This window comes from Calidris pugnax, unplaced genomic scaffold, assembly GCF_001431845.1.
Source record: "Calidris pugnax isolate Ruff unplaced genomic scaffold, ASM143184v1 scaffold91, whole genome shotgun sequence".
NCBI lineage: Eukaryota > Metazoa > Chordata > Aves > Charadriiformes > Scolopacidae > Calidris > Calidris pugnax.
Window position 1 is genome coordinate 672,938 of NW_015090898.1, and position 12,642 is coordinate 685,579.

General features: G+C 51.8%; 1 protein-coding gene across 1 annotated transcript in view; it reads left to right on the forward strand.

The window, feature by feature from the left end:
* Positions 1 to 12,642, forward strand: part of AMPD1 (adenosine monophosphate deaminase 1) — a 13,219-nt gene continuing 577 nt past the window's right edge. The window contains exons 1-14 of the mRNA XM_014948502.1: positions 1 to 57; positions 1,470 to 1,481; positions 3,427 to 3,595; positions 4,199 to 4,364; positions 5,429 to 5,591; positions 5,813 to 6,032; positions 6,441 to 6,570; positions 6,834 to 7,028; positions 7,440 to 7,571; positions 7,665 to 7,828; positions 7,959 to 8,085; positions 8,779 to 8,942; positions 9,324 to 9,444; positions 12,025 to 12,198. Coding sequence (XP_014803988.1) covers positions 36 to 57; positions 1,470 to 1,481; positions 3,427 to 3,595; positions 4,199 to 4,364; positions 5,429 to 5,591; positions 5,813 to 6,032; positions 6,441 to 6,570; positions 6,834 to 7,028; positions 7,440 to 7,571; positions 7,665 to 7,828; positions 7,959 to 8,085; positions 8,779 to 8,942; positions 9,324 to 9,444; positions 12,025 to 12,198 — 1,959 coding nt within the window. The 5' untranslated portion in view covers positions 1 to 35. The remainder of the gene's footprint in view (positions 58 to 1,469; positions 1,482 to 3,426; positions 3,596 to 4,198; positions 4,365 to 5,428; positions 5,592 to 5,812; positions 6,033 to 6,440; positions 6,571 to 6,833; positions 7,029 to 7,439; positions 7,572 to 7,664; positions 7,829 to 7,958; positions 8,086 to 8,778; positions 8,943 to 9,323; positions 9,445 to 12,024; positions 12,199 to 12,642) is intronic.

The following is a 12,642-nucleotide window of genomic DNA, read 5'->3' on the forward strand; positions in this document are numbered from 1 at the left end:
GGTGTTACTTGCTGCTTTACAAATTTGCTGGAAAGATGTCACGGGTGAGAATTCCAGGTAGGTCTGAAAGCAATTAGTGAGACAAGGAGCCACAGGGCAGGCTCGTCAGCAGCTGCTGAGATTTTGTGGTATCTGTGTGCTCCAGGGGACCTCGCTGGGGGTTTTGAGTGTTTTTCTTCCTGATTGGAGACATTTTTGGATAGTGCAGCAAAGAAATAGCATTATTGTTTAAATATTACTCTGCTCATACTGAAGAAAAATATTCAGTGTCCTCTCCTGCAGTGTGATGTATCCTGTAATGATACCATCACTGTGAAGGGGTCCGAGGGGTTTGGGGAGTCTCTGGTCAACCTGGCTAAGCTGAGATGTGGGTGCAGGGGATGGGGATGCAGGGTGGGCAGCAGGAGCAGGGCCAGAGGGGCTGTGCAGCACAGAGGGGGCTGTGATGCCATCGCAGAGCCCCGGGGAATATCAGCACCAAACAGTTCTGATAAGAGTGTGCTTGGACTTGGCAGTGCTGGTGTGGTGTGACAGCCACTGTCCCACGTGAACGTAGGAAAGCCTGGCCCTGCAACATCAGTGGGAGTTCGTTGACCTTCATGAGCGCAATTTTCATCCACTAAAAGAGAGGAAAGGTCAAACTTGGCATTTCTGGGATGCTTAGTTTGCAAATGAATATGTGGAGTTCAAATGCCGGGAGAGTCTGTTCTGCAGGCTGGACTGGGGGAAGTCAGCAGCTGGTGGCTTGTGACGCCAGAGCTCCAGGCTGAATTTTCTGGGTCGGATGGAAAGGGCATGAGTTGCATCCCCAAAATGTTGATGCCACACTGTATGACCAGGAGTGAAGGTCTGTGGAACTGCAGTGTCTCAGCTGTCTGATGCTGTTAGTGAAGAAGTGGAGATGTGACCATAGGAGGATGGAACTCGGCATCTTTCAAATGACCATCCATCCTGATCTTCACAAAGGATGGCAAGTCATGGACAATAACTGAGTGTTGAGGCAGGAGAATCCTGTTCTGCCCTCATAAGTTGTTCCTATGTTCTTCTGCATCCCTCTGCCTGGACACAGGAGTAGGGAGAGACCTTCCAAGACAAGACAATCTTATTAGATGACTGGGTATCTGTTAGTTGCCCATAGTGTTGACCGAGGTGATGTAGGTTCTAGAAAATGCTGTTCCCTTGGGCAGCTGGAGGGAAACCCAGGGGCTGCTGAAGGCAGCCTCAGGTTGGATGGTACCTGTGATGTGGCTCCTTTATGTGCACACCTGAGGCTGTATCGTGGAAGAGTAAACACTGAACTCACACCTTTATATTGTACAAAGTGACAAGTACTGTTCGTTCCTTTGTAAGGGGCAGGCTTTGGCTAAACTTGTACTTAACCCCTTTTTAATCATTGATGTGATGATGAGGCAAAAAGGCTTTTAGAGGGCTGATCACATCTGGTTTTGTTTCTGTTTTATCTCAAACAGCAGAAGACAAAGGTGAGTATTGCTAGACTTTTTGTACGCTCTGCTGTGGTCCTGCCTAGACATGATCATTGGAAAGCAACAGCAGTTACATGATCATGGGGATCTTTCAGCAGGTTGAGAAGATGCTGTTTCTCAGCAGTGCCAGCTGTGCTCCTCGCTGTTTCATGGAATGGTTCCAGCTTTGATATATGAAGCTGCTCTTTGCTGAATATTGTCCTAGCGTGCCTGAGCTCCTGCACAGAACTCCAATTTTTTGATTGGAGTTCTTTGTGGCAGAAAGTGAAACATTTTGCAATTTCCCTTGCACCTATTCACACCTTTGGTTTTGGGTTGGTTTTTTTTTCCCCTTTTTAAAAAAAAAACAACAGAGATCCAGCCTAATATAACTTCTTTTGAATGCATCCTGCTCTGAGTGCATTTGATCCACGAGGGGACAGATCTAATGCTTCATCTCCTTTACTCAGGTTGAAGTTTGCAATATGGTGCCCCTGCCTGAGGACAGATTAATGCTTCATCTCCTTTACTGAGGTTGAAGTTTGCAATATGGTGCCCCTGCCTTCTTCTTCCTCCTTCATGTTTGCTGAGGTTTTATGCGTCAGCAGAAAAGATTTCTTGCTGAGTCCCTCCCAGAGTCCCTAACAATGGGAAATAACGGGAGAGTGAAAAAAACCTGCATTTTTTTCTTCTAAGAAACATGTTGGACACTTGTCATCCCAGAGTCCCTAACAATGGGAAATAACGGGAGAGTGAAAAAACCCTGCATTTTTTTCTTCTAAGAAACATGTTGGGACCCATTGATACAGCGGCTTTACAACAACAACTTTTGTTACTGAAATCCTATTTTTGTGACATTACATTGCTAAGAAATGGACCTTGTGCAAGAATTTTCCCACATGTTTGTAGCTCAACACAAGCCCCTTTGCCTGACCGTACAGCAGCAGGGAAAGGAAGCCCCTGTGTTGTGCCTCCCCAACCCACAGCTTGGACCTTGGAACTACAAATTCAGGGCTACAGGGATAAACTGGTTTGAACCCCCCCAACACCCTGTGGGAAAAAAAAAAAGGCTACTTTCTTGCTGAAAATCTCTTGTAGGTCTGGCATGCTTCTGCCGCGCACGTCAGTCCTTTCTGCTTTGGTCCTTATCCACTGACCATGTCCTGTTTGACATGTCAATGGTGTGGTCCATCCTTCAGCACCGATCCTCACGGCACTTCATGCTGAGCTGCTGACTGCTGGTGTTCCTGCTCGATTAGTGTCCATGTGTGCTATGAAAATGTGTGCTTCCAAGAGATGTTGCCACAAGAGCCCTCGGGTTCTTGTTTTATGGTACTTTGTTTGCAGTGGAAGGGCTTTTAACCTTCTTTCTCCTACTTCAAAAAGCTCCAGCCACCCTTGTGTCAATGGTGGCTTGCACAGGGCCATGTTAGCTGGCACCTTTGAGCATGCTGCAGGTGATGGGCTGAGAGGGGTCGAGTCCACATGATGGTTCCCTGGCTGGGTGCTCTTCAGCTGCACTGTGATGGTGGGAACCAAGTTCTTGGGCTGCCAACTCTCTCCTTCTCCATCTATAGCTCTGTCTTCATCCTTTCTGGATGCCTTGTGGAACAAGTGGGTCTTGGGCTTCCCAGAACTGTGAGGGCTCTGTCAATCTTCTCCTCTTCCCCCAGTGCATGCTCTCCTAAGTGCCCTTCCCAAGGCTGTGCTTCTTTCTGGGCCTTTTTGTGCTACTCTTGGGCTGTGGGGTGTATTTTTGCCTTTTCTGGAGTGCTGGGGGTGTGTAGGTATGTCTCCAGTGGTTATGTGTGGCACAGGTTCTGTAAGCTTGTTGCTCAGAGTCTTCCAGGCAGCATGGAGGTGTAAGTGTCATAAGGCCATGATGGCTGAGGTTCACCTGCCTGGATGGTGGCTGGGCACCATATGCCTGTGTGACCCTGCACTCTGTCCCTTTTCCTTGCAGAGATAGACGAGGCAATGCGCTCCTTCGCAGAGAAGGTCTTTGCCTCTGAGGTGAAAGATGAGGAAACCAGGCAAGAGATCTCTCCTTTTGACGTGGAAGACATCTGCCCCATCTCACGCCAGGAAATGAGAGAGCACATGATACTTCACGAGAGCTCTGCAGAAAAGCGGTGAGCAACAAACAGGGCGGTTGGGGAAAAGAGAGGAGTGTTGTCTGCAGGTCCCTAGCTGGAGCTGGAAGAAAGAATACATCCAGGCCAGTGAAAACAGCCCACAGCACCCATGGGATGAATCCTTGGTAATCCCAGGGCATCTGCCAGGTTTCAGGGTTTCATACATACAATCATACAATCATTTAGGTTGGAAAAGACCCTTGGGATCATCGAGTCCAACCATCAACCCTACTCTACAAAGTTCTCCCCTACACCATATCCCCCAAAACCACATCTCCCACTGTTTCCACTGTTGGACTGAAAGACACCCCTGGCCTGTTCCCTGGGTGTCAGCACAGCCCTGGCCACAAAGCTGTTGGAGAGGGAGACTGGGAGACCTTTCTCTGGAAAGGTGTGACTGGAAAAACCATGCTTGAATGTCTGTGGCTACTTTGTGGCCTCTGCTGTTGGGGCAGTGTCTGTTTAGGGTGCTCAGAAACCACCAGTGAGATGATTCATGTTGTGCACAGTTGGAACGTGGCTGTTTAAGTGCTCCTGACCCTGCACATGCGTGTGGCCATGGAGTTGGGGCTGTTGGCCTCAGACTTTCCTCCCCGGCAGGAAGAAGCGCTTGTTCCGCATGAAGACAATCGCCTTGGCGGTCCCTGTGGCTCAGAGGTCTATAACCAGACTGTCCACTATCGATGAGGTCATCTCTACCTCCCCCCTGTACCAGACTGTGCCTGACTTCCAGCGGGTACAGATCACAGGGGATTATGCCTCTGGGGTAGGTACTTGCCTGGCCTTCCCTCTCCTGACCCTTCCCCATCTTAACACCTCATCTAGAACCTACCCTCAGTAGCTCCTGGGGTCACAGGGGTCTGTACCAGGTACAGTGAGGACAGTCTGTGTCTTCCAGCTCAGTCTGTGTCTCATGGGCATCTGATGGTGCCCTGCTACATCCCTGGAGGATCCGGAGCTGAATTCCTCAGCAGGAGTCTGTGGGGTGCTGCGTGCTTCCCATGGGATTCTCCAGGCAGAGGGGAGGGCAAGGCAGGGCAGGTGATGCTCGCTCTGTCACAGCCTGCTCCTGCTCGCACAAGAGATCTGTCTGAGATCTCTGTGCATCACAAAATCCTAGAAGGGTTGAGGCTGGCAGGGACCTCTGGAGGTCATCTGCTCTGGCAGAGTCACCTGGAGCCAGTTGACCAGGACCGCTGTCACGTCCTGTGCCAATTCCTCCTTCTCCTCCTCCACAGCCTCCTATTACATTTGTGCTGCTGCTGAGATACAGCTGGCAGGGCACTCCCTCCTGGGCTGGAGCAGGTTGCTCAGCCTGGAGTTGAAGAGCAGAGGAGCAATTAGGGGAAGCTGGAAGCCCCTCCATGCACAAGCACGTTCCTTCTGCTATAACTGCAGTGAGTGCTGCAGGGTATTGTCCCATGCTGCTCCAGTCTGCTGTCTCCTGACTGCCCAAAACACTTGTCTGTGCAGTAAATCAAAAAGTCTTTGACATGTTGGATCAGTGTGTGTTGTTGGTCCTGCTTCAGTTTCAGCCTGGGCTCCAAAAATAGCTTGTAGGGTTTTGCCCAGGCCTGCCTTCCATTTCAGTGCCAGGTACAGTTTGCAGTGGAGAATGTAAGAGAGGGTGACATCTGGAATGCGTTGTTCCTGGTGTGAGGAACTTCCCTCTGCCACGTCTAGGACTTTGCCTGTTACCCCTTCTTTGCCCTGCTCAGGCAGAGCTGTGTGAGGGAGGGGATGTCCCCTTCTCATCTTGGTGCACCAAGGTATCTCTCAGCCAGCCAGCTTCCAGCTGTGTGGTTGCGTTCAGCAACAGCCCTCTTGCAGGTGACAGTTGAAGATTTTGAAGTTGTCTGCAAAGGCCTGTACCGTGCTCTCTGCATCCGGGAGAAATACATGCAGCAGTCTCTCCAGAGGTTCCCCAGGACCCCGTCTCAGTACCTGCGTGCTATCGAAGGCGAGGTCTGGAGGGCAAGTGACATTGGCCCAGGTACATCCAAGCACTTGGAGGGTTTTCCTCTCTGGCTTCAGCATGGGGTGGGCATGGGTCAGAAAAGGGCTGCGGAGGAGCTCCACAGGGGAGTTGCTTGCCCAGGCCTTCTCTTCAGTGTCAGGGCTGCCCCTGCCCTCTGCCTGGGGTGGAAGAGCGTGGCAGGCATGTGGGGTTTTGGCTGGCAGCTCGTGCCTCATGGTATTCTCCTTTTGGTCCAGTGTTCACCCCACCAGTGAAGGATGGACAGGATCCCTTTGAAACTGGGAATCTCCCTGAAGACCTGGGATACCATATCCAGATGAAGGATGGGGTAGTTTACATCTACGGAGACAAGGCAGCGGCTGAAAGAAATGAGCCAAAGGACCTGCCCTACCTCAGCCTCGAGCACTTCCTTGATGACATGAACTTCCTCCTGGCCCTGATTGCCAAGGGCCCTGTGTAAGTGCACAACCCAGCACTGCTGGGGGCAGCCCACAGCTCCTGCCTTGGTGGGTGGAGGGCAGGGCAGAGCCAGGGCTGTCCCCCCTCTGCCTGGGAGGGAAACCTGCTGATTCCATCCCTGCAGCCTGCTGGCTACCAAAGCGTTCTTGGCCCTTGTTGGCCATCTTGATTGGGAATGTGCCCAGCATTCAGGGGTTGGAGCCATGCCCTGCAGGGATGTTTACACCTGGTCAGGCCTTCCTTGGAAGCTCTGTGATGGAGCAGAAGCAACACCTTAGGGATGCAGGCCAGGCCAGCATGAGCTCCTCCACCTCAAGTGGAAGCTGCATCCCTGTGTTTGAAGGGCTGTGCCCCTGTGCTGAGGGAAAGGAGCCCCACCACCGTTCTACTCTTTGCTTTCACTAGCAAGACCTACACTCACCGGCGCCTAAAGTTCCTCTCATCCAAGTTCCAAGTGCATGAAATGCTAAATGAGATGGAAGAAATGAAAGAGCTAAAGAACAACCCCCATCGGGACTTCTACAACTGCCGGAAGGTAAATGGCAAGGCTTACAGCCCTAGGGACTCTTGAAGATGAGCTGTCTTGGTGCCTTGAGAGAACTGGATATCAAGAGTCAAGCTCTGTGGCAGCTACACTGCTCCTGCTAACGGGATGGTGCTGACTGCTGGGCTGAGCCGGGCTCCCCACACAGCTTGGGCTCACCCAAGGGGTTTGTTAAAACCCACAGGGTTTTGTCCCTGTGACAGTACTGCAGCATCCCAACTCGAAGCTAAATGGCTGTCCTTCTGGTTTCTCAGGTGGACACACACATCCACGCTGCAGCCTGCATGAACCAGAAGCATCTTCTGCGCTTCATCAAGAAATCATACTGTGTGGATGCTGACCGTGTCGTTTATAATGCCAACGGCAAACAACTCACCCTGAAACAGCTTTTCCAGCAGCTCAATCTGCACCCCTATGACCTGACAGTGGATTCCCTGGATGTCCATGCTGTAAGTGGTAGGGCATTTAGTGTAAGACCACTCTTGGGTCATGCTCTGTAGGCATGGCTTTTCCTCTCCTTTTGTACCCACTCTTGGGTCCCTCTCATCCACCCCTGTAGGCATGGCTTTTCCTCTCCTTTTGTACCCATGGTGTGCACTTTAGTGCTTGTGGCAGGATGTAGCAGCTCCTGGCTTTCCCATTTTGGGTTGTTTGGATCAGCCCCTGCTCAGCTGCTATGCTTGGACCCCGTGTGTGTGTGTGTGTGTGGTCTGACGTGCACATTAGTGCTTGTGGCAGGATGTAGCAGCTCCTGGCTTTCCCATTTTGGGTTGTTTGGATCAGCCCCTGCTCAGCTGCTATGCTTGGACCCCGTGTGTGTGTGTGTGTGTGGTACTCACCACCCATCCTCCCTGCTCCAGGGGCGCCAGACATTTCAGCGCTTTGACAAGTTCAACGACAAGTATAACCCTGTGGGTGCAAGTGAGCTGCGGGACCTCTACCTGAAGACAGAGAATGCTATCAACGGCGAGTACTTTGCTACCATCATCAAGGTGAGCATCCAGGGGAGGAGAGAGCAGTCAAGCCTGTGGTGCTGCTGTGCCCAGCGGCTGGAGGGTCCCCATGCAACTGTTTCTGTGTTGCAGGAGGTTGGCTCTGATCTGGAGGATGCCAAGTACCAGCACGCAGAGCCTCGCCTCTCAATCTACGGGCGATCGGCTGAGGAGTGGCCCAAGCTAGCCAGCTGGTTCAACAACCACCGGGTCTACTCCCCCAACATGAAGTGGATGATCCAAGTACCCAGGATTTAGTATGTGCTGTGGGTCTGAGGGAGCCCTGTGCCTAATAGTGCCTTACCATACCTCATTTTTTATCCTCAAGGGATTATGGGGGCTATGTTGTTCCTCTGCTAGCAGCTAATCCCTGTTCTCTGCCCACAGCGATGTGTTCAGGTCTAAGAATTTCCTCCCACACTTTGAGAAGATGCTGGAAAATATCTTTGTTCCCGTGTTTGAGGCAACTGTCAATCCCCAGTCCCACAAGGAGCTGAGTGTCTTTCTACGTCACGTGAGTGTCACCTGGCGATGTCCTGAGGGAGCCCTGTGCCTAATAGTGCCTTACCATACCTCATTTTTTATCCTCAAGGGATTATGGGGGCTATGTTGTTCCTCTGCTAGCAGCTAATCCCTGTTCTCTGCCCACAGCGATGTGTTCAGGTCTAAGAATTTCCTCCCACACTTTGAGAAGATGCTGGAAAATATCTTTGTTCCCGTGTTTGAGGCAACTGTCAATCCCCAGTCCCACAAGGAGCTGAGTGTCTTTCTACGTCACGTGAGTGTCACCTGGCGATGTCGTCAGGGTGTGGTGAGCACTCACATTACACAAGAAATTGGGTATTGGCACTGACATGGAAAATGTCATCAGTGGGCTTGTGCCACACTTTGGGAAAGCAGGTGTGTGCCCAGAAGTTCTGGGGGGGGCAGACTCTGAGCTGGCTGCTGTGGGGCTGTGAGAAATGCTGCCCACTCCCCTCCTGCAGAGGTGTTTGGTGTGAGCTCTATTTCTAGCCCTTGATAGAGCTTGGACATTTGTGAGGAGCAAGGTCTGCAGCCTTGCCCTGGCTCTGCTCTTGGTTGGAGCAGGGGGACAGGCTACAGCTGGGCTGTGGCAAGCTGCAGTGGGGCAGGGTGAGCCAGCCCACCTGGGCATGATGAGGCATGGAGCTTTGAGATGCAGCTTTTTTGTTATTTTGCCAAGCAGATCACTGGCTTCGACAGTGTGGATGATGAATCCAAGCATAGTGGACACATGTTCTGCACTAAAAGCCCAAAGCCAAAAGAGTGGACTTCTGAGAAGAACCCATCCTACACCTATTATCTATACTATATGTATGCCAACATCCTAGTGCTCAACAACCTACGCAGGTGAGGCCCAGGATCTGCTAAGCTACCTGTGATGGTAGGTATGGGGCTGCCTCATGAGATGTGTCATTTCTTTGATTGTTGCTGTGGAAGAAGTGGGGCCCTCCTTGCCCTGCCACAGCATAGCTTGGAGCTTCATGTCCCAGAGCAATCCAAACACTCCTCGGCAGGAAGCGTGATGGACTGGGGTGAAAACTTTGGGATTGCAGAGATGCATCTCTGCACAGAGGAGAAAAGAGAACAAATAATGTGCTTCTAGGTCAAGCTGGATTCTTGGGGTCCCACTGGTAGAAGCAGAGCTGGACCTGATGTCAGGGAATCTTGCATCACATGCCACCTAACCCTGCTGCTTGCCTTCTCTGAGTCCTTCTTCCATGTGCTTAGGCAGCGTGGCATGAACACGTTCCTCTTCCGTCCACACTGTGGGGAAGCCGGGGCCCTCACACATCTGCTTACAGCCTTCATGACAGCAGATAACATCTCCCATGGTCTCAACCTCAAGAAGGTGAGTAGAGCAGTCTGCCAGAGAGCAGCCCAGGCATAGCAGAGGAAAACTTGTTCACAGCTGGTCTTCACTATAGCTGACAGTTAACTGTGCTCTGCACTAGACTGACACAGCCAGCGACCTGACAGTGGATTCCCTGGATGTCCATGCTGTAAGTGGTAGGGCACCCACTCTTGGGTCCCTCTCATCCACCCCTGTAGGCATGGCTTTTCCTCTCCTTTTGTACCCCTGACGTGCACATTAGTGCTTGTGGCAGGATGTAGCAGCTCCTGGCTTTCCCATTTTGGGTTGTTTGGATCAGCCCCTGCTCAGCTGCTATGCTTGGACCCCGTGTGTGTGTGTGTGTGTGGTACTCACCACCCATCCTCCCTGCTCCAGGGGCGCCAGACATTTCAGCGCTTTGACAAGTTCAACGACAAGTATAACCCTGTGGGTGCAAGTGAGCTGCGGGACCTCTACCTGAAGACAGAGAATGCTATCAACGGCGAGTACTTCGCTACCATCATCAAGGTGAGCATCCAGGGGAGGAGAGAGCAGTCAAGCCTGTGGTGCTGCTGTGCCCAGCGGCTGGAGGGTCCCCATGCAACTGTTTCTGTGTTGCAGGAGGTTGGCTCTGATCTGGAGGATGCCAAGTACCAGCACGCAGAGCCTCGCCTCTCAATCTACGGGCGATCGGCTGAGGAGTGGCCCAAGCTAGCCAGCTGGTTCAACAACCACCGGGTCTACTCCCCCAACATGAAGTGGATGATCCAAGTACCCAGGATTTAGTATGTGCTGTGGGTTTGAGGGAGCCCTGTGCCTAATTGTGCCTTACTATACCTCATTTTTTTTCCTCAAGGGATTATTGGGGCTATGTTGTTCCTCTGCTAGCAGCTAATCCCTGTTCTCTGCCCACAGCGATGTGTTCAGGTCTAAGAATTTCCTCCCACACTTTGAGAAGATGCTGGAAAATATCTTTGTTCCCGTGTTTGAGGCAACTGTCAATCCCCAGTCCCACAAGGAGCTGAGTGTCTTTCTACGTCACGTGAGTGTCACCTGGCGATGTCGTCAGGGTGTGGTGAGCACTCACATTACACAAGAAATTGGGTATTGGCACTGACATGGAAAATGTCATCAGTGGGCTTGTGCCACACTTTGGGAAAGCAGGTGTGTGCCCAGAAGTTCTGGGGGGGGCAGACTCTGAGCTGGCTGCTGTGGGGCTGTGAGAAATGCTGCCCACTCCCCTCCTGCAGAGGTGTTTGGTGTGAGCTCTATTTCTAGCCCTTGATAGAGCTTGGACATTTGTGAGGAGCAAGGTCTGCAGCCTTGCCCTGGCTCTGCTCTTGGTTGGAGCAGGGGGACAGGCTACAGCTGGGCTGTGGCAAGCTGCAGTGGGGCAGGGTGAGCCAGCCCACCTGGGCATGATGAGGTGTGGAGCTTTGAGATGCAACTTTTTTGTTATTTTTGCCAAGCAGATCACTGGCTTCGACAGCGTGGATGATGAATCCAAGCATAGTGGACACATGTTCTGCACTAAAAGCCCAAAGCCAAAAGAGTGGACTTCTGAGAAGAACCCATCCTACACCTACTATCTATACTATATGTATGCCAACATCCTAGTGCTCAACAACCTACGCAGGTGAGGCCCAGGATCTGCTAAGCTACCTATGATGGTAGGTATGGGGCTGCCTCATGAGATGTGTCATTTCTTTGATTGTTGCTGTGGAAGAAGTGGGGCCCTCCTTGCCCTGCCACAGCATAGCTTGGAGCTTCATGTCCCAGAGCAATCCAAACACTCCTCGGCAGGAAGCGTGATGGACTGGGGTGAAAACTTTGGGATTGCAGAGATGCATCTCTGCACAGAGGAGAAAAGAGAACAAATAATGTGCTTCTAGGTCAAGCTGGATTCTTGGGGTCCCACTGGTAGAAGCAGAGCTGGACCTGATGTCAGGGAATCTTGCATCACATGCCACCTAACCCTGCTGCTTGCCTTCTCTGAGTCCTTCTTCCATGTGCTTAGGCAGCGTGGCATGAACACGTTCCTCTTCCGTCCACACTGTGGGGAAGCCGGGGCCCTCACACATCTGCTTACAGCCTTCATGACAGCAGATAACATCTCCCATGGTCTCAACCTCAAGAAGGTGAGTAGAGCAGTCTGCCAGAGAGCAGCCCAGGCATGGCAGAGGAAAACTTGTCACAGCTGGTCTTCACTATAGCTGACAGTTAACTGTGCTCTGCACTAGACTGACACAGCCAGCTTGGCTTCAGGCAGATATTACATGATTTTCTGTGTTTCTCCAGGTGTGTGGGGGGATGTAGCTGAGAAATGTACTCAGATTTCAGGGGTTCAGCCTCACAGACCTATCACTGGATATGTCTGTGATCACTGGAGCCAGCTGAGTTCTGAAATCAGACAGGTTTGAACTCACTTGGTCTCGTGTGGGCCCCAGAAGACTGTAGCTTGTCTATCTCTCTTCTAGCACGTGAGCTCTGTGCAGCACATTTCCTGGCTGGGGTGCTGGGCTGATCTGAGGAGTGACCCTGGAGGTGGAAAGGGCAGCAACGTCATCCTTAACCTGGCAACTCTCCTCATTTTCGCAGAGCCCCGTCTTGCAGTACCTGTACTTCCTTGCCCAGATTCCCATCGCTATGTCCCCTCTCAGCAACAACAGCCTCTTCCTGGAGTATGCGAAGAACCCATTGCTCGATTTCCACCAGAAGGGCCTCATGGTGTCCCTTTCCACAGATGACCCCATGCAGTTCCACTACACCAAGGTACGGTGTGAGCTGGTCACCTCCTGCCTGGGCACTGGGGCTGTGGGGGGCCTCGATTTTTTGGGAATCCATGAGCATTTCACTGAATTTTCACTGAATTTTAGAGTTGGAAGGGACCATAGAGATCATCTAGTCCAACTCCCCTGCTGAAGCAGGATTGCCTAGAGCTAGAGCATGTTACTCAGGAGCATCCAGGCGGGTCTTGAAAATCTCCAAGGAAGGGGACTCCACACCCTCCCTGGGCAGCCTGTTCCAGGGCTCTGTCACCCTCACCGTGAAGAAGTTTCTCCTCATATTTGAGTGGAACCTCTTCTGTTCCAACTTGAGCCCATTGCCCCTCGTCCTCTCACTGGGAACCACTGAAAAGAGTCTGGCTCCCTCCTCCTTCAACCCTCCCTTGAGATACTTGTAGGCATTGATAAGGTCTCCCCTCAGCCTTCTCTT